This window comes from Carettochelys insculpta, chromosome 19, assembly GCF_033958435.1.
Source record: "Carettochelys insculpta isolate YL-2023 chromosome 19, ASM3395843v1, whole genome shotgun sequence".
Lineage (NCBI taxonomy): Eukaryota > Metazoa > Chordata > Testudines > Carettochelyidae > Carettochelys > Carettochelys insculpta.
In genome coordinates this window covers 3,053,558-3,077,315 of record NC_134155.1, presented here as the reverse complement: position 1 = coordinate 3,077,315, position 23,758 = coordinate 3,053,558, and the positions used below count along the sequence as shown (strand labels likewise).

Genomic DNA, 23,758 nt, shown 5'->3' with positions numbered 1-23,758 from the left:
TGTGTCCAACGGCCCCGTCCCCAGGGGGCTGAGAGTGCTCAGCTGTGTAGGGACCCCTCTCCCCGGTGTGGGTTGGAATCCTCAGCATGTCTGTCAATCCCGGCCAAGTCCTGAGCTGCGGTTGTGTCAGCCAGGCTGTGCTGCGACATCGGGACACCCAGCAACTCTAGGGCACACAAAGCGAGAGGCCGAATGCCTCGCCTGCCCGGCAGCGTGGGACCGCCCCCGGCTCTTCCCTGTGTGTGGCTCTGGGCTGCTTCCCGCGCAGCAGGGCAAGGTTAATGCCACAGGAGCAACTGTGACCGGTGCTCTCTTTGGGCCCCTTCCCGCCCGACCTCCGCCTGGGCTGCAAGAGCTGTTCCTACCACGTGCCGCGTGGCAGAGCTCACCCAGCATTTTCGCCCTTAGATCCTGAAGCAAAACAACACCAGGCTGGAGAACCGGACTCAGCTGGTCACAATGTGTCACATGGGCCCCAAGGTCTTCATCAACTGTGCTGGCTTCATCAAAATCGACACGGCGTCGCTGGGGGACAGGTGGGTGCCCTGTCAGCTGCCTGAGTGATGGGCTGAAAGGGATTTTGCTCGGCAGGGGCTTCTGTGCAGCAGCCTTTCCTTTCCAGCCAAGTGAGTTGTTTACGGGCCGTTAGTCTGACCCTCCTCCGGCCAGCCCAGCCTGTGAGCAGCACGGCGCTGATTCTGCGCTGTGGTTGTGGGGAAGAGGAACCAGAGCTAGAATCCCCCCTGGGTCTTCGCACCTTTCCCCTCTCCCGCCCTTTGGTTTTGTTCTTGGCCCACTTACTGTTTTATGTGTAATGCTCCTCGTAAGGGCCCCAAACCTGAGCACGAGAATGTGGTTGGCTCAGACGCTGGACAGGAGAAATGTGTAGAGTCTCAGACGAAGGTTAGTACCCAGACAGGACAAGGGCAGTTTCTAGGCTCTGGGCAGGGAACGTGCCACGTCCGTGCTGTGCTCTCAGTTTATCTCCTCTGCGCCTGGAAGCGCCGCTGGGAACAGCTGGGGCAGCCAGGGGAACTCTTCAGCCGTGCTCCCTGCCCTGGGCATTCTGGACTGTTCACGCGTCAGGCCCCTGGTGTTTATAGGACACCCAGCCCCTCCAGAGCAGTTTGGTACAGAGCTGGATTAGTACAGGGCAGCAGGCTGCAGCCACGGCTTCTGAGAGGGCGATACTCGACGTCCGTCAGACTGGGCAGAGCGCGCTGGTGCAGCCGGGCTATCCCCAGGTAACGCAGGTGGCTGCAGGCTGCGCTCTGCCTGGCCCTGTGCCGTGGTCGTTTAAAGCAGCTGCGTTTTGTGGCGAGAAGGGATCACAGCAATCCGTCCACTGCATGTTTGCCATGGCTGCACCGCTGGCCTGCTGCAGCCCCCAGCTCAGTGCGTGTGTGTGGATTCTTCCAGCACCGATTCCTACATCGAGGTCCTGGATGGGTCCAGGGTCCACCCCGAAACCTACGAATGGGCAAGGAAAATGGCAGTGGATGCGCTGGAGTACGACGAGTCGGCAGAGGATGCCAACCCAGCTGGGGCGCTAGAGGAGATCCTGGAAAACCCAGAGCGCCTGAAGGACCTGGATCTAGACGCCTTTGCTGAAGAGCTGGAGCGCCAGGTCGGTGCAGGGGAGGGAGGTGGGGTCTGGCGGCTCTGGCGTGCCCCCTCTCCCGTGGGGTCAAGCTGAAGCCATGCCGTCGTACGGACAGGGCTATGGCGACAAACACATCACTCTGTATGACATCCGAGCTGAGCTGAGCTGCCGGTACAAAGATCTGAGAACCCCCTACCGCTCTCCTAACACCGAGGAGGTCTTCAACATGCTGACCAAAGAAACGCCCGAGACTTTCTACATCGGTAAGTCCCTGTTTGTGGCACAGCTGTCCCAGGCAGCAGGGTCCGTGGTAATGGCAGCTACATGCAGGCCTGCTGGCTGGTTTCATGGCAAGCCCCATGTAGGTAAGGGGGCACGAGTAAGTCAGCTGGCCTCCTGCGTGGCTTCCCATCCAGGGCTCTGTCCCGCCCTTCCTGTGCCTGATACGCCCCCGGGGCTTCAGTCGCAAACAGGAGGGGCTCCCTGTGAGCTGAGCACGTGGGTGGCTACCAAGGATTGATTCCGGTGCGGCCCAGCTGAATGCCGGCGGTGGGCGCTGTGCTCGCATGTGATCCTATGGCAGCGCAGAGCCCCTCCATGCGCAGAACGAAGTGTGTTCTGCCCATGCCTGGGAGGAAGTTGTCGGGATCCCTGCAGCCAGGCCTGGCAATGGCAGGGTGGGGGTGACCGGGCCTGGGGTTCCTGGTGGCAGCTGGAGGCCCAGCCCCCTCACGTCTCGGCTGGAGCGCTGCGGACTGGGAGGAGGGGATGTGCCGTGGTCCAGAAGGAGCTGAGGACTGGCTGCCCAGGGCATGGAGCAGAGGGGGCTCCCTCCTCCCTCAGCTCTTCCCCAGGCAGTTGGCGAGGTCACAGCTGGCCTGTTTCTTCTCCCCAGGTAAAATGATCACCTGCAACGTGACGGGGATAGCCCACCGGCGGCCCCAGGGCGAGAGCTACGACCAGGCCATCCGCAATGACGAGACCGGCCTGTGGCAGTGCCCCTTCTGTCAGCAGGACAACTTCCCGGAGCTCAGCGAGGTGGGGCCCCTCCGCTCCCCCAGGGCCTGCGGCACCACAGACCACCAGGGCAGGGCTCAGCTCGTGCCTCCTGTTCAGACAGCACCAGGGGCCCTCCGCTGGCGCCAGCCCAGTGCATCCGCCGTGCTGTGATGGGAGGGTGCCCCGTTGCCCCAGGCGCTGAGCAGGGGTCTGTTGGGAGAGGTGGTGTATGCAGAGAAGCTGCTCGTGGGAGGCAGAGGTTCAGCTGATTTCAGCACTAGTTTTAAATTCAGGAGACCCCCTGCCTGTAGAGGGGGTGGTGGTTCGGGTCCAAGAGCTGCAGCCAGGGTGCGGTGGTAGAGTCCAGCCCCTGCTGTGGTGTTTCATAGGCTGCGGGGAACAGAGGGTGCGGTGTGGGGCGGGCGTGGCAGGCCCAGCTGTCACGAGTATGACAGCATCCTCCGCGCCTGCACCCCGAGGGTCCATCCCCTGCATAGCCCTTCTGCACACCCACGTCCACACCGCCGCTTGCAGCAACGCCGTGCCCAGCCGCCTCCCCACTGCTGAAGCCTTTCCCTGGCGTGTGGCTCCAGGCTGCAGTGCCAGCTGTGAACACGGCTTCCCTTTGGCCACAGCGTGTAGCTGCATGCGTCCAGCTGGTTCTCTTCACGCTCCCCCGACTGTCCTCACCCTCCTCACTGTGAGCCAAGTGTATCTGCCATGGGAATGCTGCGTAGGCCACTTGCAGCCAGACCTCTGGCTTTGGGTTTTTCTGAAGCTGCTGCATGTTCCCCGGTCCCTGCAGGGGAAGCTGGGTGGGGTCTGGCGACTCTAGTAGTAGTAGTAGTAGTAGTAGGCATCCTTCAGTCTGCATAGACTATGGATCGCGCCCTTTTAAAGTTTCAGTTGAGGACTTCATTTACAGCGTCTACTGTGACTATGAAGACCCACACGAGAGTGACAGTCCTTGCTGCATCTCTTGCAGATGTGGTGGGTGTCTGGCAAGTCCTCTAGCAGGAGTGTTGCAGAACTTACCCCTGTCTAGCTCTGGCACCTCCCGGCCTCTGCTGGGACGTGTTTTCTGCGCTTCACGTCTCCTTTGGAAATTGCCTTCTATGCCATGTGTCCTGTTCCTTTGCTTCCCCAAGGTTTGGAATCACTTCGACAGTGGCTCCTGCCCCGGCCAGGCCATTGGGGTGAAGACCCGGCTGGACAATGGCGTCACCGGCTTTATACCGACCAAGTTCCTCAGCGACAAGGTGGTGAAGCGGCCGGAGGAACGGGTGAAGGTAGGAGAACATAAGAACGGCCATACCGGGTCAGACCAAAGGTCCATCTAGCCCAGTATCCTGTCTGCCGAGAGTAGCCAATGCCAGGTGCCCCAGAGGAGGTGAACCGAAGACAATGATCAAGCGATTTTGTCTCCTGCCATCCATCTCCCGCCTACGACAGAAGGCACCATACCTTACCCCTTGCTCATAGCCATCTATGGACCTAACCTCCAAATATTTACCGAGCTCTTTTTTAAACTCTGTCAGAGTCCTGGCCTTCACAGCGTTCTCTGGTAAGCAGTTCCACAGGTTGACTGTGCTCTGTGTGAAGAAAAAAACTTTATTAATTTTGAACCTGCTACCCATTAATTTCATTTGGTGTTCTCTAGTTCTTATATTATGGGAACAAGTAAATAACTTTTCTGTATTCACTTTCTCCACACCATTCATGATTTTATATATCTCTATCATATCACCCCTCAGCCTCTTCTTTTCTAGACTGAAAAGTCCCAGTCTCTCTAGCCTCCCCTCATATGGGACCCGTTCCAAACCCTTAATCATTTTAGTTGCCCTTTTCTGAACCTTTTCTAACGCCAATATATCTTTTTTGAGGTGAGGAGACCACATCTGCACACAGTACTCAAGATGTGGGTGTACCGTAGTTTTATATAGGGGAAGTAAGATATTCTTTCTTATTTTCTATCCCTTTTTTAATTATTCCTAACGTCCTATTTGCTTTACTGACTGCCGCTGCACACTGCGTGGATGTTTTCAGAGAACTATCCACTATAAATTCCAAGATCCCATTCGGGATCTGTTGTAGCTAAATTTGCCCCCATCATATTGTATGTATAATTGGGGTTATTTTTCCCAACGTGCGTTACCTTACACTTACTCACATTAAATGTCATCTGCCATTTTGCTGCCCAGTCACTCAGTTTGCTGAGATGTTTTTGAAGTTCTTCACAGTCTGCTTTGGTTTTGACTATCCTGAACAGTTTGGTGTCATCTGCAAACTTTGCCATCTCACTGTTGACCCCTTTCTCTAGATCATTGACGAATAAGTTGAACAAGATTGGTCCCAGGACTGACCCTTGGGGAACACCACTAATTACCCCCTTCCATTGTGAAAATTTACCATTTATTCCTACCCTTTGTTTCCTGTCTTTTAACCAGTTCCCAGTCCATGAAAGGATCTTTCCTCCTATCCCATGACCACCTAATTTACATAAGAGCCTTTGGCGAGGGACTGTGTCAAAGACTTTCTGAAAATCTGAGTATACTGTGTCTACTGGATCCCCCCATGTCCACATGTTTGTTAACCCCTTCAAAGAACTCTAGTCAGACACGACTTCCTTTTACGGAAACCATGTTGACTTTTGCTCAACAAATCACGTTCCTCTACGTGTCTGACAATTTTATTCTTTACTATTGTTTCTACTCATTTGCCCAGTGCTGACGTTAGACTTACCGGTCTGTAATTGCTAGGGTCTCCTTTAGAGCCCTTTTTAAATATTGGTGTTATATTAGCTGTCTTCCAATCATTGGGTACCGAAGCTGATTTAAAGGATAGGTTACAAACCACCGTTAATAGTTCCGCAATTTCACATTTGAGTTCTTTCAGAACCCTGGGGTGAATACCATCCGGTCCCGGAGACTTGTGACTGTTTAGCTTATCAGTTAGTTCCTGTGATGGGGTTCTGGGGTCCCCAAAGCTCTGCACCCTGTCCGCAGGCAGGAGAGTCTCTCACTCAGCAGGAGAACAGCAGGTTTATTAGCCGACAGGACACAGCATCGTACAGAGGAGTCAGTACCGCAGGCAGAGACAGCCAGTCCAATTCATGTTGGGGAGAGGAGGCCCCGAGGGGCCCCCAGAGCTGGGGCCTGGCCCCCTCCTTTGTCTCTCTCTCCCAGCCCAGACTCACTGCTTCCAACTCCCAGTTCCAATTCAAACCCCTCAGGCTCCACCTCCTCCTTTGTCTGCAGTACAAAGGTGTCACCTGGTCATCAAGGTTACCCTCAGCAGGAGCCCCCCACCCTCTGTGAGCCACTCACATACACACAGGTATCCCCCACTACATCACAGTTCCAAAACCTCCTGTAATGACACTTCAGTCTGGGACAGTTCCTCAGATTTGTCTCCTATAAAGGACGGCTCAGATTTGGGAATCTCTCTAACATCCTCAGCCGTGAAGACTGAAGCAAAGAAATCATTTAGTTTTTCCACAATGGAATTATTTTCCTTGATTGCTACTTTTACGTCTCTATCGTCCAGGGGCCCCACTGCTTTTTTAGCAGGCTTCCTGCTTCTAATGTACTTAAATAACATTTTACTATTGTTTTTTGAATTTATGGCTTACTGTTCCTCACAATCCTTTTTGGCTTTTCTTATTACATTTTTACATTTAGTTTGGCAGTGTTTATGTTCCTTTCTATTTTGATTACTAGGATTTGACTTCTACTTTTTAAAAGATGCCTTTTTATCTCTCACTGCCTCTTTTACATGGTGGCCCTTTTTTAGGTCTCTTACTGTGTTTTTTAATTTGGGGTATACATTTAAGTTGGGCCTCTAATATTGAACCGAGTGCATCTCCTCCCCGAGCACATGCCAGGGCTCAGATCCCTCGCTCCTCCACGAGGCCCTGTAGGCTGTGAACCAGGAGTGAACTTAGGTTCATGCTCGCTTCCTTCTCCATGACTGCGAGTCTTCAGGAGCTGCTGGGGGGAAGCGTGGGACCCTGTGAGCTTGAGAGTCGGTCTCCCCTCATGCAGGTGGTGGTTTCTCCTAGTGGTGTCTGTTGCAATGGTTTGTTTGAGCTACTCGCTCTCCAGCAGAGCCGGGCTCTGTGAGTAGCACCGGGGGGTCTAAGGCAGGTGTGCACAGTGAAAGGAGAAGGTTGGGCCTCTGTGCACTGCTTGAGGGAATGGATTAGATGAAGGACTCTCCTGGCAACCCCTTTCAGGGCACACTGGCAACGTGGACCCGTTAACGTGGGCTGCAGCGCTCCCATTCCTGCCAGAGCCCCTTTAAAAGACATGACCAGGATCGTTGGCAAGTTCAGGGGTTTTCTGCTCCCTGGTTACTTAGAAGGGTCTTTTTAGTTAGCCCCTCTCTCCTCCACCCCACCTGGTTGCGTGTGTATCCTTCCTCCTCCCCCCACGGCTGTTTGCTGTCTGTTCACTTCCCCTTTCAGCTCAGAGGCTGCTGGGGGCCCCACCAACAGAGCAAGGGAGCTGACCATGGTAAGAGCTGGGAAATGCACAAAGAAAACGCACTGGAAAAGAGAGAGATTCTCCTCCAGTCTCTTCCAGGTCTCATCATCAGTTAGGTCCTTGTAAGGGTGGTTGCGAAAGCGCTTTCCAGTGGATATGTGACTTTTTTGGTCAGGGTGATGGGTCCCTTTAACAACTCGAAGCAGGCTGGGTGCGAGGTGCCTGCTGGCGTGGCTGGGATCGGACACTGTCCAAGCTATGGTGACTAATCCAATCTGGTGCCCCCCTGCAGGTGGGAATGACTGTTCACTGCAGGATCATGAAGATAGACATTGAGAAGTTCAGCGCGGACCTGACCTGCCGGACCTCAGACCTGATGGATAAGAACAACGAGTGGAAGCTGCCCAAGGACACTTACTATGACTTTGATGCTGAGGCAGCAGATCACAAGCAGGAGGAGGAATACAAGAGGAAGCAGCAGCGCACAAGTGAGCGTCCCTTCACTCGGGAAGCCTGGGCCCCAGGGGAAAAAGACAGGGGGGAGGTTCTTGTGGTGTCTGGCCATGCTAATTGCCCCCGGTGTTCCCCAGCATACATCAAGAGAGTGATCGCTCACCCCTCATTCCATAACATCAGCTTCAAGCAAGCCGAGAAGATGATGGAGACCATGGACCAAGGGGACGTGATCATCCGGCCCAGCAGCAAGGGGGAGAACCACCTGACCGTCACCTGGAAGGTGAACGATGGCATTTACCAGCACGTGGACGTGCGAGAGGAAGGCAAGGAGAATGCCTTCAGCTTGGGCTCCACCCTTTGGATTAACACCGAGGTAGGAGCCAGGTGGAAGTGTGGCTGGGGGTGTGAACCCACAGAGTGAATCCCAGCCCCAACCCAGGGAAGTGAAATCATGACTCGGCGGGGGGCACCCCCCCACACACACCATGGGAGGTGCTGAAGGATTGAGTGGCTCCGAGTTCAGAACCTTGGCTCGGCTCCCAGAGGTGGGGCAGCAGCGGGGGGTGCTACAGTTCCTGGCCTCCCCTCTGTTACGTACCAGTTGGCCATAGAAGCGAGGCCTTTGCTGGCTTCCAAAACCCAGTGTAGAAACGGCTTGGGGTTAAAATTGGCAAACTGCCCCAGCAGCCTGCGAGGCCAGGAGTGGGGCCCTGTGGCCGTACCCTTCTCACCGGGGTCTGGGAACAGCTGCCAGCGTCAGTCGTGTCTAGCTCCTGAGCCACTGCTCAGCAGCTTTCCTCCCTGCGGAGGTCAGAGGGCAGAAGTGGGCGGGTGATGCGAGGCCCCTGGGGGTTCTCTGGCCTCCAAGCCATTCGGTTTACTGTTGCCCAGGTGCAGGGTTGCCAGATCCATGCAGGTTTTTCCTACCGGTGTTACAGAAGGGCCCAGGAAGGGAGGCACCTGCTGTCAGGCAGTGTTGGCCGCAAGAGCCAGGCGCTCCCTCTGCATCCAGTCAGAGCACTGCTGTGGGTCTGTTGGCGCACCGCTAGCAAAACCGCCCTCTCCCAGGAGTTCACCTTGGTCGCAGCGCTTGCGAGGCCCACGGAGATGAAGGGGGTCACTCCTGCAGCCCTCCCACCAGTCTAGGTCACCGCTGGCTGCGTTACAGCAGCTGTTGGCTCTGTGGAAAAGAACCCCAGAGATGAGGATTGCAAGAGCCCATTAGTTAGTCCAGCTCAGCGGTTCGCCTCCTTGCCAGGCCCATGCAGCCCCTTATTTGAAGCATCACAAATAGTAAATGTGGGGAGAAGGGTTCGGCGCAAACAGGGCAAGGCCTGCGCACGGCACTCGTGTTTCCAGCGGCCCATGGGGAGTACTTGACCCTGAGGAGTGAGGAGCGAGAGTTCTGCCTGCTCAGAACGTCTCGCTGGAGCCTCGTAACTCTCGACTGCTGTCCGTGCCCCCGTCTAATCCCTGCTCTCAGGGCAGTCGCTGAGTGACGTTTTCCCAGCAGCTCCTTCAGCCTGGGGCACAAAACGCTTTCAGAGCTCCTGAGCCCCTCGCCAGTTGTTCCCTCCCAGTCTAGTGTCCACGTGCGCAGTGACCGCTGCCGGCGCCGGTGTGGGGCTGATGTGTCCCACGTCACCTTTGTAGTGGTGCACCTAACAGGATTAGCTCCACACGTGTGGTGCGGGGGAGGGGTGGGGGGCGCTCGGGGTGGGACAGAGGGTGAGAGCTGGCCACGGTGCAGGCTCTGGGAGGGGCCTCGGGGTGAGGGATTTGTAGGGGCGCCGGCTGCCCCAAGGACAAGAGGACGTGCCAGGGCTGGGGCACTTCCCCTCAACCGCGGCGGCTCCAGTAGGGTGAGAGCAGGGGAGGGGAACCTGTCCCTTGGCTGTAGCAGAGCAGGGTTGGGCCCAGGGTGCTTCGGCCCCAACTGGGGGACACCTGAGGCAGGCCCAGGCTAGGGGAGAGACATCTCTCCCTGCTGCAGCCCTGCGCGAGGTTTGAGGCCGCACGGCTTCGAGGGCTCATCCTACTGAGCTGGGGTTGCTGGTTTGTTCCTGAGGCTGAAAGGAATTGAGGTGCCCGGCCCTGGCGCCGTTAGGCCTGCAGAGCATGTGTCTGAGCCGGGCACTCGGCCTGCCCTGGAGCAGGTCAGGGCTAAGAGGAGGCGCGCCCGGCAGAGCGTGGCCGGGCGGAGAATGAAGTGGCTCTCCCTGTGCTCCTCCCCAGGAATTCGAGGACCTGGATGAAATTGTCGCTCGCTATGTCCAGCCGATGGCATCTTTTGCTCGAGACCTCCTGAGCCACAAGTACTACCAGGACTGCAGCGGCGGGGACAGGAAGGTGAGCGCCCCGAGGGGCCGCTGCAGAGCTGTGGTGCAGCTGGCTGCTCCCACCCCCGATCAGCCCCTTGCCCTGGGCGATAGCCCTACCTTCCCCCCATGCCTGTGTTGATCACGTCCCAGCCTCAGCCCTGAAGGGCACTTGCTTGGAGGCTCCTGGCTGGAGGTGCCGGGGCTCTCCCATCAGTGCTTGCACATCCCAGGGCAAGAGCAGCCAGGCATTGCTCCCTCTCCAGCTCTGCTGCTGCCCCACTCCCGGGGAAGGCTGGAGAGGGGGCACGAGGGCCCTACCGCTGGGATTAAGGGCTCCCTTCACGCCGCTGCTTGAGGGCTTCTCGTCGGGCGCACTGAGCTCAGTGAGGAAGCATGTCCCCCCGACCCCCTGCCCGAGCAGCTGCAGCTCCCAGGCCTGCGTGCCGGACTCAGTAGTGTGAGAGGGGCCCTGGCTGAAACCCATGAATGCCGTTTGTGCGTGGGCAGTGCCATAGGGAGGGGTGGGCTGGGCGGAAGCCAGCTCTGCAGTGTTCTCAGGGCCTCAGCCTTGCCAACGGGGCCTGAGCATTTGTCTCTCTCTCTGTCTTCCCCATATCCAGAAACTGGAAGAGCTGCTAATAAAGACCAAGAAGGAGAAGCCAACCTTCATTCCTTACTTCATCTGCGCTTGCAAAGAGCTCCCTGGCAAATTCCTGCTGGGGTACCAGCCCCGAGGCAAGCCCAGGTGAGGGGCGCACGTGGGGGGTGGCTGGCTGGGTCGGCCTGGGGCCTGGACATCTCCTCCACCTGCCTTCATTTGGACTCTGCTCTGTTTCGGGGTAGCAGCCGGTCCCCGGGGTTTGGCCTGTGGGGTAGTGTTTTTGGGTGGGCTGCAGCAGCCTCGGCCCAGCAGGTCATTGTCTCCAGTGGGAGAGTCCAGGTTCCCTTTGAGCACCCACTGCAGTGCTCTGGGTGCTGGTATTCCCAGAGAAGCAGCCGGTTGGAGCTGCTGGAGGGTGGCAGGTCCCAGCAGAGTCTGTGCCACAGGTAGCTATCTGCTTCTTTCTGACGCCCCCAGCAGTGCAGCCCCTGGGCACCATGTGCCCTGCCCCTCTCGTGCGAGCTGGTTGGGTAGGGCTGGCTCTGGGGAAGCTGTGCCATGCTGTGATGGGCTCGTCTCTCCCCACCCTGACCTTACAGGATAGAGTACGTGACGGTAACGCCAGAGGGATTCCGGTACCGGGGACAGATCTTCCCTACAGTCAATGGGCTCTTCCGGTGGTTTAAGGATCATTATCAGGATCCGGTGCCAGGTGACCCCCAAGCCCTGCTCCCCAGGGGTCCCATCCCACAGGAAATTGGTGGATGGGGGGCTAGCACAGGCTCGCTCGGTGGCTTGTCTGTGCGGAAGTGGGGTGGAACGTGGGCCAGTAGTACCAGTGCTGGGAGCTTGTCACAGCTGCTCCCAGTTACAGGCCCGTACGTAGCCTAGGGAACCGCTAATCACAGATAATGGCCCTTCCCACGGGCACATGGACGCGGGAGGCTCTGCCCATCTCTGTCCCCTGAATCAAGAACCGTTCCCCAGTGCATTGAATTCGGGACTCTTGGCGTGTCAGCGGGACGGCGCCAGGGCGAGACCGGGAACACGCACAGAAAAGTGACTCTGCTGTGCTTTGAGCAGGTTCTGCTGCCTGCCTGTGTCTCAGCTCTTGCTCTGGCCTGCGTCGGTGTCAGCCTTGTGACGGTGCCACAGGGCTCAGTCAGAGCAGCTGGACTGTGGCGCTCTGGCCTGGCTTGGGAGACGTCTCAGAGCTGGGTTCCGATGACGTTCTGGGCTCCTGCCTGTTGAAATTCCCACCCCTGTGGGAAATAGTGTAGGGTGGGACGGCTTCGGAGCCCTTTGTGAGAGAGCTGCCTAGAGGGCCCCCTTGCCGTGGGCTGGGCCAGGCTCTGGCCCCCTCTGTCCCATCGCTTGCAGATGCTCCTGATTTCGCTGGCTGTGGCTGCTGCCGCCTGCTTCCCAGCAGGGTAGCCCCTTGCCACGGGAGCGTTGCTGGGATCTGGCGAACCCCCGCGCAGACATGCGAATTCAAGGCCTGTCTTGTCCCACCAGGTATCACCCCAAGCAGCAGCAGCAGGACCCGGACCCCGGCCTCCATCAACGCCACGCCTGCCAACATCAACCTCGCCGGTGAGTCCCAGCCTGTCCCGGCTGGGGGCTGCGGAGTCCGATTTGAAGCCAGTCCTCGGCCAGCGACGGCGCTCCCTTCCCTTCCCTTCCCGTGGCCTCGCCCCTCTGAACTGGGCCTCTTCCCTTGCAGATCTGACCCGAGCCGTGAACGCGCTGCCCCAGAACATGACCTCGCAGATGTTCAGCGCCATCGCCGCGGTGACGGGCCAAGGGCAGAACCCCAGCGCCACACCTGCCCAGTGGGCGTCCAGCCAGTATGGCTACGGGGGCAGCGGCGGAGGCAGCAGCGCATATCACGTGGGTGCAGCTGAGGGAGTCGGGCTCAGGGAGCCCCTGCCCCGAGTGGGGCGTGGCCCTGGGACGGGGCGTGCGCAGGGAGGAGGGGGAGCTGACGCTGTCGGGCTCCTGCTGGTAGCACGTTGCCCTTCCTGCTTCTGCGGGCAGCGGGGGCCTGGCCTTGTCCTGCGCCTGGGGGAGCGTTGGGAGCGCAGTGCTCGCTGCCAGGGCGGGGGCCCCGGGGGCGTCCTTGGGACCCAGTGGTGAGGGAGGGAGACATAACACCACATGATTGCGCAGCCGGGAGCGGCCCGTGCTAGGGATTAGCCCGGGAGCTATGTGCTGAGCTGGCAGGGCAGGGCTTTTCAGGGGGGCGTTAAGCTGTGCTGCGCACCGGCAGGCGCATGCTCCCGCTCTGCCTGCAGCCTGAAGGTGGCCCCAGGGCCTGCCTGAGCTCAGTGCCTGCCCTCTCTCCCCTCGCAGGTCTTTACAACTCCAGCACAGCAGCCGGTGGCCACCCCTCTGATGACCCCCAGCTACTCCTACACGACCCCCAGCCAGCCCATCACCACACCTCAGTACCATCAGCTCCAGGCCAGCACTACACCACAGTCCACCCAGTCGCAGCCCTCGTCCAGTTCCAGGCAGAGGCAGCAGCCGAAGTGAGTAGGCCTGGGCCTGGAGCACGAGGGGCAGAGGGGCTCTGCAGTAGCTCTTGGCCTGTGGGCAGGGGAAGGTTGGAAATTCAGCGGGTGCCCCCGCATCACAGCAGGAGCTGTGTGGCTGCAGCACGAGGGGCCCAGGATCTGTGCAAATGGCAGGGGGAAGGGGTGTCTGGGGAGCAGGGTCAGAGCAGATTCGGCATGAGGGCGAGGTGCGTAGTTCTGGCCACCGGCTCCGGGCAGGTGCGAGTCAGGATGTGATGCTGGCAGGTGGTGTGATAATGCCAGTCCCAGGAGCCGAGGGCTGGGCCCGACAGACGCCCCAGCACTGGGGGTGGAACCGGAGCCCTTTCCTTGGCCAGGAGCGAGGGCAGAGTTGCGTCTGCGAAGGAGATCAGTCAAAGGGAGGCTTTGTGGCCAAAGGCCGCACTGCAGCTCCAAGGAATCTGCTGCCCCAGGCATAACTCAACAGCCCACCAAGCTTGGTGGGCGTCCTGCAGTGCAGAGCAGCGGGCTGTGCTGCACCCTGCTTGGAGGAGCCGGGTGGGGTGGTCCTGCCCAGGCTGTGCTGCCCTGGGGCCAGAAGAGATCTGGGAAGGCAGCGTGCGGGCAGGGAGCAGAGGGAATCTGCCCTGGTGGGCGCCTGCTGTTCGTATGTTTCACTCCTGCTTCTGCCTGCCCAGGTCCAACAGCCACGCTGCCATCGACTGGGGGAAGATGGCCGAGCAGTGGCTCCAGGAGAAGGAGGCAGAGCGGAGGAAACAGAAGCAGCGGCTGACCCCTCGCCCGTCCCCCAGCCCCATGATCGAGAGCACGCCCATGTCCATTGCTGGGGATGCCACACCGCTGCTGGATGAAATGGATCGATAGGCCTTGCTGGACCGGACCCTTCGCCTCTCTCCTTCCCTTGGGGAAGGGGCGGGAGAACGGCTGAGGAGAAGTTCCCTTCTCTTACCCACAGAACTCTTATTTTATACATCATAAAATAGTGTGAAATGCCACCTGGCGTGTGTGCCCACAGAGCGACTGGCAGGGCTGGTATCGCTCTCGAGGCGCCCAGGCCCTGGCGCGGTGTGTGTGGGAAGCTCAGCAGAGCACTCAAAGGTCAAACGAGACTCTTTAGGAATGCACAGCGACCTGCTTTCGCAGCCAAAGACTAGGAAGCAAACCCACCTGCAAGAGTGAGCTCTGGGCGGGAGCCGAGTTTTTTCTTTTCATCGCCCATCACCGTGCCGAGCCACGGAACAAAATGGTGGGGGCTCGGGCAGCTCAACCCTGAAGTTCCTACTCCGTGGCTCCTTGTGTAGTGGGCTCTGCAAAAAGGCCACCAATTTCCCCGCTGCGTTTGCAGGGTGTGCTAGCACAGGGGCTCCGGGCTAGGCTCTTGCTAGAGGGAGGAGCAGCTATACGCAGGTTCAGCCTCTCCAGCCTTCGCTTGGGACAATATTTATTGAGTTGGTTTTTAATCAGCCTGCAGAGCAAACCCTGGGTGACAGCCGCTTTGCTAAGGGCCTGCCAGAGCTAAGGCAGGGCGAGGGCAGCCATGGCCATGGGGGAGAGAACGCCAGCTAGCTTCCAGTGCATGTCCTCCCTCCTGCACTGCTCAGCTCTGTCCCCGTGTAACCAACAAGGGGTAATAAAGAGCGTTTCTAGTGAGCACCAGTCCGGCGGCGTTCTCTTCTCGCCCTCTGCCGCAGCCGCAGAAGCCGAGTCCCGCGATGACCCACGAAGCGGCCTGAGTTGCTGGCTGTTAGCTGGTTTCTGGTGGGCCGGCGCTGAGGAGTACTGCGCTGTATCGGGGTGAGACCGGTGGCACTGACCTCCCCCTACCCTGCCCATGCCCCAGCAGGAGCGCAGACGCCATCCGGCCTGGCTCAGAGCAGCCCCGCCAGAGCCGAGGCACGTGTGTTCCCTGAGTTGCTCTGCCTAGCAGCAGCATTTTGTTGTCTTGGTTGGTGCTGCGAAGGTCACAGTCCCCCACCCTCGGCCAGGAGGGAGCAGGCAGCCCCAGCGCAAAGGCCCTGCTTCACGCGAGTCCCCTTGACTAGCAAGAGCTGCCAGGGGTGGGAAGGGGGAGGCTGTTCTCCGGAGGAATGCTGGGCCTGGCTTCCCGCCATGTCTCCCCTGCAGGGCTGAGCTGGCTGCATCCTGCTGTGTTCTGCAGGCCCCCGCGGGAGGGCTGTGCTCACAGCACATTAACCCGCATACTAACCCCAGGCGGGGCAGTTTGGTTTGCTCCGTTCTGTCTGGTGGGAGAACGACCGACTGCGGAGCAGGCCCCGGCGCGGACCAGCCTGGAGCTGCTGGGCTTGGTGGGCAGCACCTTCTGCCTGTCTTTTTTGGTTTTAAGTTCTTCCCTTTCCATCAATAAAATTCTACTTTTGGGATGTTGATTGTACCGGGTGTTCTCCTGCACTAACGCGCTCCTCCCCCTAAGCCCCCTCCCGCCCTGCTGGGGGCACCGGGCTCAGCTGCCCCCGCTGGTTCTCCCACCAGGGGCTGTGAACACTCCAGGAGAATGTGCACTCTTACCGTGTGTGTGTGCATGGCTGACGCACCGGGGGGGGGGGTGCGTGGCTGCCCAGGCCATGGGGTGGGTGTGTGGCTGACACCGTGGGTGGAGTGGGTGCGTGGCTGCCCAGGCCATGGGGTGGGTGCGTGGCTGCCGCCGTAGGTGAGGTGGAAGCATGGCTAACAGGGTTGTTTTAGTGCATTGGTAGGTCTGTTTGGCAGCATGTTCTCGGCTTCTGGCATGTAGGGGGTGAGTGAGCAGTAAGAGCTCGGTTGGCCTGATCCTACATTCTTCCTTCCCTCTGCAGGGCCTGGGTGCTGGCCCCAGAGGGGGTTCCCCAGCCCGCAGTGTCCCCATTGCAGCGAGGGAGCACGTAACTCGGGTGTGCAAATCTCTGCTGGGGCAACTGGGTTTCCCGATGCCACGCGGGTGTTGGGCCGATGTTTGCTTGAGGGCTGCTGCCAGCAAGGGGGAGCCTGGGTTTCTTGTGTCTCGGACCTGCCCTCTGAGGTGCCAGATCCCCCTGCTTCGCCCTGCATCCTTCACCCGCAGTAGCGGCAGGGTGGCAGTCACCATCTCCACTCAGCCTTAGCTCCCACTTGCACTCGGGGCATTGCGGAAGAGCCAGGCGGGTGCTGCTCGCTGGTGGGGGCGGGGGCGGGTGTCTCTCCTGCTCTTTCAAGCCCGTTCCTGGCCAGGGCTGCTTGGGGATGGATGTGGCCAGGGTCAGGCTGTCTGGAAAACCAACGCCTCCCTCCACTAAGTGCCAGCCACTGGGCGTAGCATGCACATAACAAGCAGTCCTGGAGTGCCTTGAAGGGTGGATGGATTTATTAGGTAAAGCTTGGAGAGGCCAGGCCTCACAGCAGGCGTGGGTGCACTGCCCTCTCCCAGGCCCTGTCCGACAGGGAGATACAGATCATGTGGCCAACCCCTGGGTTTAAGCGAAGGCTTTTATGTCTCCTGGGAGCCTTGGCGGAATGGCTCCGGGGCAGAGCTGGCTGCAAACACAGCTGCTCTGAGGGCGCTGCTGGGCCTGTGCTGCAGCCTGCTCTTTGCCTCTCGCTCAATGCACAGCATGGCCAGGGGAGGCAGTGCTTTCCTGCTCTGTGCAACAGGCCCAGCCTCTGCCTCATGCCTACATACCTATCCATGCACACTTCTCCCAGAGCCTTGGGCTAAGGCCTGCAGGGCTGCTCCTTAGGGTGCATCTTCCACCCCATCTCCGACCCAAGTCAGCAGCGTGAAAGACCTTTGCTGTTAGAGCTGTGGCATAGCTGGACACAGGGAGCCCCCGTCTCCCGAACAGCAGCCCATGGCGGGTAAGTGAGCATCATTTTAATGTTTGCAGGTGCCTGTGCGTGTGCAGGCCAGGCGTGCCTCTGGCCTTGATTCTGGGCCCCCTGCGCTGCCCTGGGTGGCGTTGAGCAAGGCCCTGCTTGAGGGTTAGTGTGTCAAACAGCCCCTCCCTCTGCCACCCAGCAGGGAGCAGGGCTGAGCTTAGTAATAAACCCCTGAGCTCTGTAAGTGGCTTGAGAGAGGCTTCAGCAGCAGCCCCCTTCCAGACCGCCTGAGGAAGCAGCTAACGCAGGCCTGGGCCAGCTGTGGCAGCCAACTGGGGTCAGGGCAGGGGGACCTAGGGGCTGCCTGTAGTCAGAGCAGCAACTCTGTGCCTAAGCTGTGCAACAAGGCAGCCTGATCGTTCTTTAATGACCTGCGCTCCTCTCGCAGCGCTGAACGGGAGAAGGCCGAGGTGCTGCCGCCCAGGCTAAGGCACAAAGGAAAGGCGCACAGGCACTCCGTGGCACAAAGGAAAGGCACCTTGCACTGAGGCTCAGGTGCTGGGCTGGCTGTACAGAGCTGCTCTGTCTCCCCAGGCCGCGGGCATTAGCTTGAAGAATTCTCCCCAGCTCCTCTGCACAGCAATCCGGTCTCCTCCCAGCCTCCCTGAGTCCTGCTGTCCCCCTCCCAAGGCCGCACTACAGCCAGGATTGGCTGGTTGTGGCTGTGCTGGACTGGCACATCCCCTCCCCCTTCCCATCCTCATCCTCCTGGCCCTCAAACTGCCAGGCAAGGGGCGCTGGTGCTCGGTGGGCTGCTGCTATGCCAGCCAGGGCTGGACAGTGCTTACATCCATGGCGGCGGGGGGAGTTAGCATCTCCCCTAAAACGTCAGTGAAGAGCACCAAGGCCAAAGCGTCTCTGGGGGCAGCACTCCTGGGGCTGGGGAAATGTAGGAGCTGAGTTAGGAAACAGACCTCTAGCTCTGCACGTGTGATCACATGCGTGTGTCTCCCCTGCCTGCAGGTGGCCCTCCCCTGGGGTTGGCAGCTTGCCTAGAGGCTTCAGGGGGGCCTGGGCCTTTACTAGTGCTGGTGAAGCAGCCCAGGGACTGGCCCCTGCTGGGAGAAGGCTGGTGCAAGGGAAGCCGGACTGCCCAGCAGCAGCGTTTGCCCCCGGGGCAGGTGGGGTTCTCCCCCCCGGGGCTGTGCTAAGCCAAGGGGCCTCGTTCTGGCGCAGAGTTCCTTGGCCCTCCCCTCTTTCGGAGGCATCTTGGCCGTCGCACTGGTGGCTGGACAGCGGAGTCCCTGGTGGGCGAGGCTGGAAAGGTGGGGACAGAACGCCAGCCTGGCACCAGCTGCTGCTTTCAGCTCATTTATTACACTGACAAGCTGCCCACGGGGCAGGGCAGTCCTGGCTGCAGGGAGTCTCAGAGGGGCTGAGGCTTTGCTTTCTGCCTCGGGTGCTTCCTTCCGGCCCTGGCCTTACCCCTCCTCCGGCTGCGGGCTGGGCGCGTGGGTGAGAGAACGGGCGAAGGCCTGGCCTCTCCATGCCCCTGGGCACTACTTGTATCTGGTGCTGGCCCAGGGGGAGCCAGGGAGTCCTCCGCAACGGGGGCATCGTTCAGGACGGCATTGAACGTATCGTCCCTCCCGCCAATGTCCAGCGGTTCCGGTCCCAGCTCTGCCCTCCCCAGGGGCTTAGGGAAGAGGGTGGCAGCATCCGCAGGCTGGGCGGGGAGCCCCGGCACCTCTGCTTTGAAATGAGCATTCTTCCGTCTCAGCCCTTTTCCTCTCTCCTTTTTCCTCTCTCTCTTCTTCCCCTGACCCTTCCGCTTGCTCCCGCCAGGGCTCTGGGGCTGGGGACGGAGAGGCAGAGGCTTCCAGAAGCTGCCCCTGGCCCGTGTGACAGCGGGGCCTGGCGCTGGGAGCTTCGGTGGAGGGAGAGGGGTGCTGGGATGGGGTGCAGGGCCAGAGGCAGTGCCGGCCAAGCCAGTGCCTCCTCCGTCTATTAGTTCCCCGCCGAACTCATAGAGCACCGGCTCCCGGGCCACGGCCACGGCCACCGTGTGGTATTTCTTGCACCTGCAGAGAGGGGGGACCACAGGCAGAGTGAGGGGTCCCAGCTGTGTGGGAGGGGATGGGGAAGTGCCCCAGGCCCCTGGGGGACTCACCAGAGGTACAGGTAGGGCTCCACGCACTGCTCTTTGGAGCTGAACTCGAAGCAGGGCACCTGGATCACGTTGAAGAAGGCCTGGCCCACCACGCGGGAGGCGGTGTCGTTCACCCGCTGCAGGCACCCCTTCAACCTGCCAGGGCAACACAGGCCCTCAGCAAGGGCCCCGAGCTTCTGGGAGCTGGGCCCCAGCTGGAGCAGCAGAGGGACGAGCGGTGACAGGAGCCTCTCCCGCCCTGTTCCTTACCCCGCCAGTGGCCTGTGCCGCTGGCTGAGCTATTGGCATGTGGCCTTGCTACTGTTATGGGCAGAGCCAGCCGCTGTCTCCAGCACAAGGCCTCAGGGCCAGAGCAGCAGCACTTGTTTGGGAGAATGGGCGAGCAGGTTCCCAAACAGGAGCCAATCCCCTCAAGCCAGGAGCCAGCCTGCAGCCCAGCTGGGAGCTGAGCGCTCTCAGCAGGGTCAGCCGTGTAACCCGCCCTGCTCTGGGGCCTCCCTGGGCTGCTAACGGGGCCTAGGCCGCAGAGGGGAGAGCTGAGCCAGGGCTGCACTTCGGGCGGACTGACCTTGTTTGGCCCTGGATGCTGTGTGACGCTGGGCATGGGGGCAGAGACAGCTGGGGGGTAGGCGAGTTCTTCCATCTACCTAGTAATGGCCTCTGGGCGAGAGGGGGATGATGTGTCCACATGGCAGGGCTACAGCTGCAGGGCTGTGTGGACGTGCCCTGCAGCTGGGTCCTGGCCAAGGTCCCATGGGAGCCACGCGGTGCTCTGCTCCACGCCAGCGTGGCAGCCTGGGCCCTGGAAGGGACCACGCACCGGAGCTTGGCCGGGGTCCCCAAGGACGGGCTGCACAGCGCCGTCAGCTGCCTGGCCGGCTGGCCATCTTTCCCCCCGCGGGGGCTCTCTGGCAGGGGGGGCCAGACCCAGGGGTGGGGGTGAAGGCAGGGAAATCCACCCCCCTTCACGATTGCCCAGGCTTCGCCGCTCCTTCGTGTGCCAGCAGCTTCCCCGGGGTCGGCGTAACCCCCGGCTCCCTGCAGGCCGGGCGGGCGGGCGCGGCACTGCTGGGGGAGGCGTACCGCCGGTCGCAGGCGCAGTGGCTGATGGTGTGCCAGCGGAGGTTCCGGTAGCCGTACTGGTACGTGAAGGGGTGGATGACGTGCTCACAGTGGTCGTGCTCCCGGCAGCACTTGTCCGTCTCTCGATGTTCACCTGCGCGCAGGAGGGGAGAGCGTCTCAGCCCGGCCGGAGGACACGGCCCGCTCTGCAGCTCAGCCAGGAGGCCCAGGCAGGGCCCAGCTCCCTGCTGCAGCTGCTTTGCCAACGTGGCTGCCCTGGGGGGCGCCGGCAGGGGCAGGGGCAGGGCCCCAACCGCCTTCCGAAGGCACTGTCTGCCCTGCCCTGCTCTGGCTCCCCGCCTAAGGGCCCTGCACCCCGGCTCCAACCCCCCCACCCCCTCACACCCCAACCTCCCCACCTACACCTGCGGAGGCTCCTCACATGCACCTCAGTGACCCCCCCACCCAAACGGCCCCACCCCCACCCAAATGCCCAGCGACTCCTCACACACACACACACACCCTTGACCCCACCCGCACACACCCCCACCAGCCTCCAGTGCCCCCCCCAGCCCCAGCCACCCCCACCCCGCGCCCACACCGACCATTGCAACGCCCTCCCCCCGGCCACCTGCTCCTGGCTTTCGCCTGCCCCCGCCCCCCGGGCTGGCCCGGCAGCGGCTGCTCTCCGCCGCAGAGCACTGCGGGGGGTCCCGGCTCGGCCCGGAGCGCGGCTGGGGGCCCGGGGTCCCGCCCTCACCCAGCTGCTCGTAGCTCTCGGCGTTGTTGCCGGCCCCGCACCACAGGGTGCCCGGGTAGGTGAAGCCCCGCTTGGCCCGTGGGCGGGCGGCTCCCGCCGGCTCCAGCCCCCGGCCCCGGCCCCGGCCCCGGCCCCGGCCCGGCGCACACGTGGCGCCCAGCGGCGGCCCGGCCGAGCCCGAGCCCGACCCCGGGGCGCAGGCGGAGCCGGAGCCGGAGCCGGGGAGCTCGGAGCCCCGGGCCGCCGCCAGCAGGCACAGGAGCCGCAGCGCCACGGCCCGCATGGCCCGGCCGCCTTCAGCACCGCGGGCCCGACAGCGCCGAGCGCCGCCTTATCAGCCGCCGGCTTGGGGGAGGGGGCGGGCGCTGCGAACCCCCCGCCCCGGGACACAGCCCCCACCATAGCCCGCCCCGCCCCCTCCCCTCCCCTCTCCAGGGACATCCCTCCACAGCCTCCCCCCCCCCCGACAGCCCCCCCCATAGCCCGCCCCGCCCCCTCCCCTCCCCTCCCCTCTCCAGGGACATCCCTCCACAGCCTCCCCCCCGGGACAGCCCCCCCCATAGCCCGCCCCGGCCCCTCCCCTCCCCTCCCCTCCCCTCTCCAGGGACATCCCTCCACAGCCTCCCCCCCCCGGACAGCCCCTCCAGCCCCGCCCCTCCCCTCCCCAGGGACATCCCCCGCCCCGCCCATCCCCAAGGACATGCCCCCCCTCCCCCGGGACAGCCCCCCCCATAGCCCCCCCGCCCCCTCTCCTCCCCTCCCCTCTCCAGGGACATCCCTCCACAGCCTCCCCCCCGGGACAGCCCCCCATAGCCCACCCCGCCCCCTCCCCTCCCCTCTCCAGGGACATCCCTCCACAGCCTCCCCCCCACCCCGACAGCCCCTCCAGCCCCGCCCCAGGGACATCCCCCCTCCCCGCCCATCCCCAAGGACATCCCCCCCACAGCCCCCACCCCTCCCCTCTCCGACCCTCTGCTCATCCCTCCCCCCAGGACAGCTTCCCCCAGTGTCTCTGGGCTGTTGCCTCCCCTTCCCCTGGGACAGTCCCCGCTGCTCACCCCTGTGCTGGGACACAGCCCCCCGGCTCACCCCACCCCGAGGACAGCCGCCCACTGCCCATCCCTCCCCCACCATAGCCCCGCCACAGCCGCCCAAGCCCACTGCCCACCGCTCCACCAGGACACAGCCCCCCCGGCCCACTGCCCACCCTTACACCTGGGATGGCCCCCCCAAAGCCGCCCTGGCCCACTGCCCACCCCTCCACCAGGACACAGCCCCCCCAGCCCCACTCCGCTGCCCACCTGTACACCTGGGATAGCCCCCCCACAGTCCCCCTGGCCCACTGCCCACCACTCCACCAGGACACAGCCCCCCTGGCCCGCTGCCCACCCGTACACCTGGGATAGCCCCCCCACAGTCTCCCTGGCCCACTGCCCACCCGTACACCTGGGATAGCCCCCCCACAGCCGCCCTGGCCCACTGCCCACCCCTCTACCAGGACACAGCCCCCCCGGCCCGCTGCCCACCCGTACACCTGGGATAACCCCCCCACAGTTGCCCTGGCCCACTGCTCACCCTCCCTCTGGGACAGCCCCTGGCCCACTGCCTTCCCCTCCCCTGGGATTATCCCATGGGTCTGGGCTCTGGTACCCCAGAGGTGGCTGCAAGGCAGGGCAGGCTGGGCATCCACAGGCATGTGTGATCCCCTGCCCTACCTGCTGCCCCGGTTAGCTGACTATGGACTGAGCTCACCGTGCTCTGCAGCTGAGCTGCTTGGTGCAGCCACCTCTGGGGTGAAGCTGGGAGCCACCACCCAGCACATTGTATGTCAGGGGGAAGGAAAAGGTTTGGCCCAGGGAGCCAGAAATGCACCTTGAGTTCTTGGTACCTGCAGCAGGAGCGCACAGGGCACTGGATGGGTGTGAAGGGCTGGAAGGACCCTGCCAGGGATCAAAGGGACTGGCAAGGTAGGTCAGGCCTGGGGCTCAGACCCCCAAGCTGTTCTGTGACAGCCCTGCACTGCTGGGCCCTGCCTTGGGGCTGACAGGGCTGGGTGGGACGTGAGACCAGGGCAGGGGCTGGGTCCCGGGGGAGGGACAGTCACCCCAGAGTTGTGCAGCCAGAACAATGTTGCTGCACTGGTGGCATCTGCGCCCCGGAGGCTCTGCGAGGGTCTCCAGGGTGAGCAGGTGGAGGGATCCGCCCCTCCCTGCGGGGAGCCGGTGCATTTCCCAGCTGGCCTGTGACCGGAGCTCTGGGAACGCCGGTCTCCACAGCCCCTCCGGCCAGGAGGAAGTGCAGCGAGGTGGAGAACCAGCCAATGCTGAGTGCTTGCCTGGGACCAGAATTCCCCGGGTGAACTGCTCCCGTCTGCAGCCCTGCGTGCAGCCAGCCATGGGCCTGTGGCCCTGGGGCCAGGGCCAGCTCTTCCCAGGCTTGGCCCATCTGCTCCACCATTCTCTACTGGGAGTCAGCGTGAGCAAGCGACCCAGTGGGGGGCCCAGCACCCTGTCAATGGCGGCTCCACCCCAGCCAGGCTCTGCTCAGCTCTTTCCCCCGCCCGGGGAACACTCCTGCACCCTGGGCCCGGCAAGCAAAGGGTTAGGGCTTACGCGGCTCCTTCCCTTCCCAGGCCTCTGACCGGGAGTTACCCCCAGCCCCTCTCCTGCATCCCAATGGCCGCCGAGGGGCGGGCTGAGCCGGTTGCCTGGCAGCCCGCAGTGGGGTGATGTTGCAGGGCCCATAGGACTCTGGCTTCTTTCAGCGGCCGCCTCCACCCCACCACGCCATGGGCTCTTTCATGTCCCTGGCCCCCGGCCGGGCCGGGCCAGGCTCTTTGTGAGGCAGCGCCAGGCTGGCGCGGGGGGGTCGCCCACTCTCACCCCATGGGCTGCTGCGGCCGGTGCCAAGAAAGCCTCTTTCTTTGCGCGTGTTAATAAAAGTGGCATTAAGGAGCCTAGAGCCCCGGGCAGGATT

General features: G+C 61.8%; 2 protein-coding genes across 3 annotated transcripts in view; one reads left to right on the top strand and one right to left on the bottom strand.

Moving 5' to 3' along the window:
- Positions 1-15,382, top strand: part of SUPT6H (SPT6 homolog, histone chaperone and transcription elongation factor) — a 40,899-nt gene extending 25,517 nt beyond the window's left edge. For both annotated transcript variants that reach the window (XM_075013384.1, XM_075013383.1), the window contains exons 24-37: positions 409-536; positions 1,420-1,627; positions 1,719-1,866; positions 2,499-2,641; positions 3,751-3,891; positions 7,379-7,574; positions 7,677-7,915; positions 9,778-9,891; positions 10,484-10,608; positions 11,064-11,176; positions 11,980-12,057; positions 12,188-12,354; positions 12,817-12,995; positions 13,679-15,382. In XM_075013384.1, the coding sequence (XP_074869485.1) occupies positions 409-536; positions 1,420-1,627; positions 1,719-1,866; positions 2,499-2,641; positions 3,751-3,891; positions 7,379-7,574; positions 7,677-7,915; positions 9,778-9,891; positions 10,484-10,608; positions 11,064-11,176; positions 11,980-12,057; positions 12,188-12,354; positions 12,817-12,995; positions 13,679-13,865 (2,166 nt within the window). In that variant the 3' untranslated portion in view covers positions 13,866-15,382. The remainder of the gene's footprint in view (positions 1-408; positions 537-1,419; positions 1,628-1,718; positions 1,867-2,498; positions 2,642-3,750; positions 3,892-7,378; positions 7,575-7,676; positions 7,916-9,777; positions 9,892-10,483; positions 10,609-11,063; positions 11,177-11,979; positions 12,058-12,187; positions 12,355-12,816; positions 12,996-13,678) is intronic.
- Positions 15,383-18,216: 2,834 nt separating this feature from the next.
- Positions 18,217-21,066, bottom strand: PROCA1 (protein interacting with cyclin A1). The gene is made up of 4 exons (XM_075014113.1): positions 20,783-21,066; positions 20,044-20,176; positions 18,961-19,095; positions 18,217-18,871 (listed from the first exon to the last, which is right to left on the bottom strand). Exons 1-4 carry the CDS (start codon positions 21,063-21,065, stop codon positions 18,217-18,219), a joined length of 1,206 nt encoding a protein of 401 aa, XP_074870214.1. The 5' UTR covers position 21,066.
- Between the last annotated feature and the right edge of the window lie 2,692 nt (positions 21,067-23,758).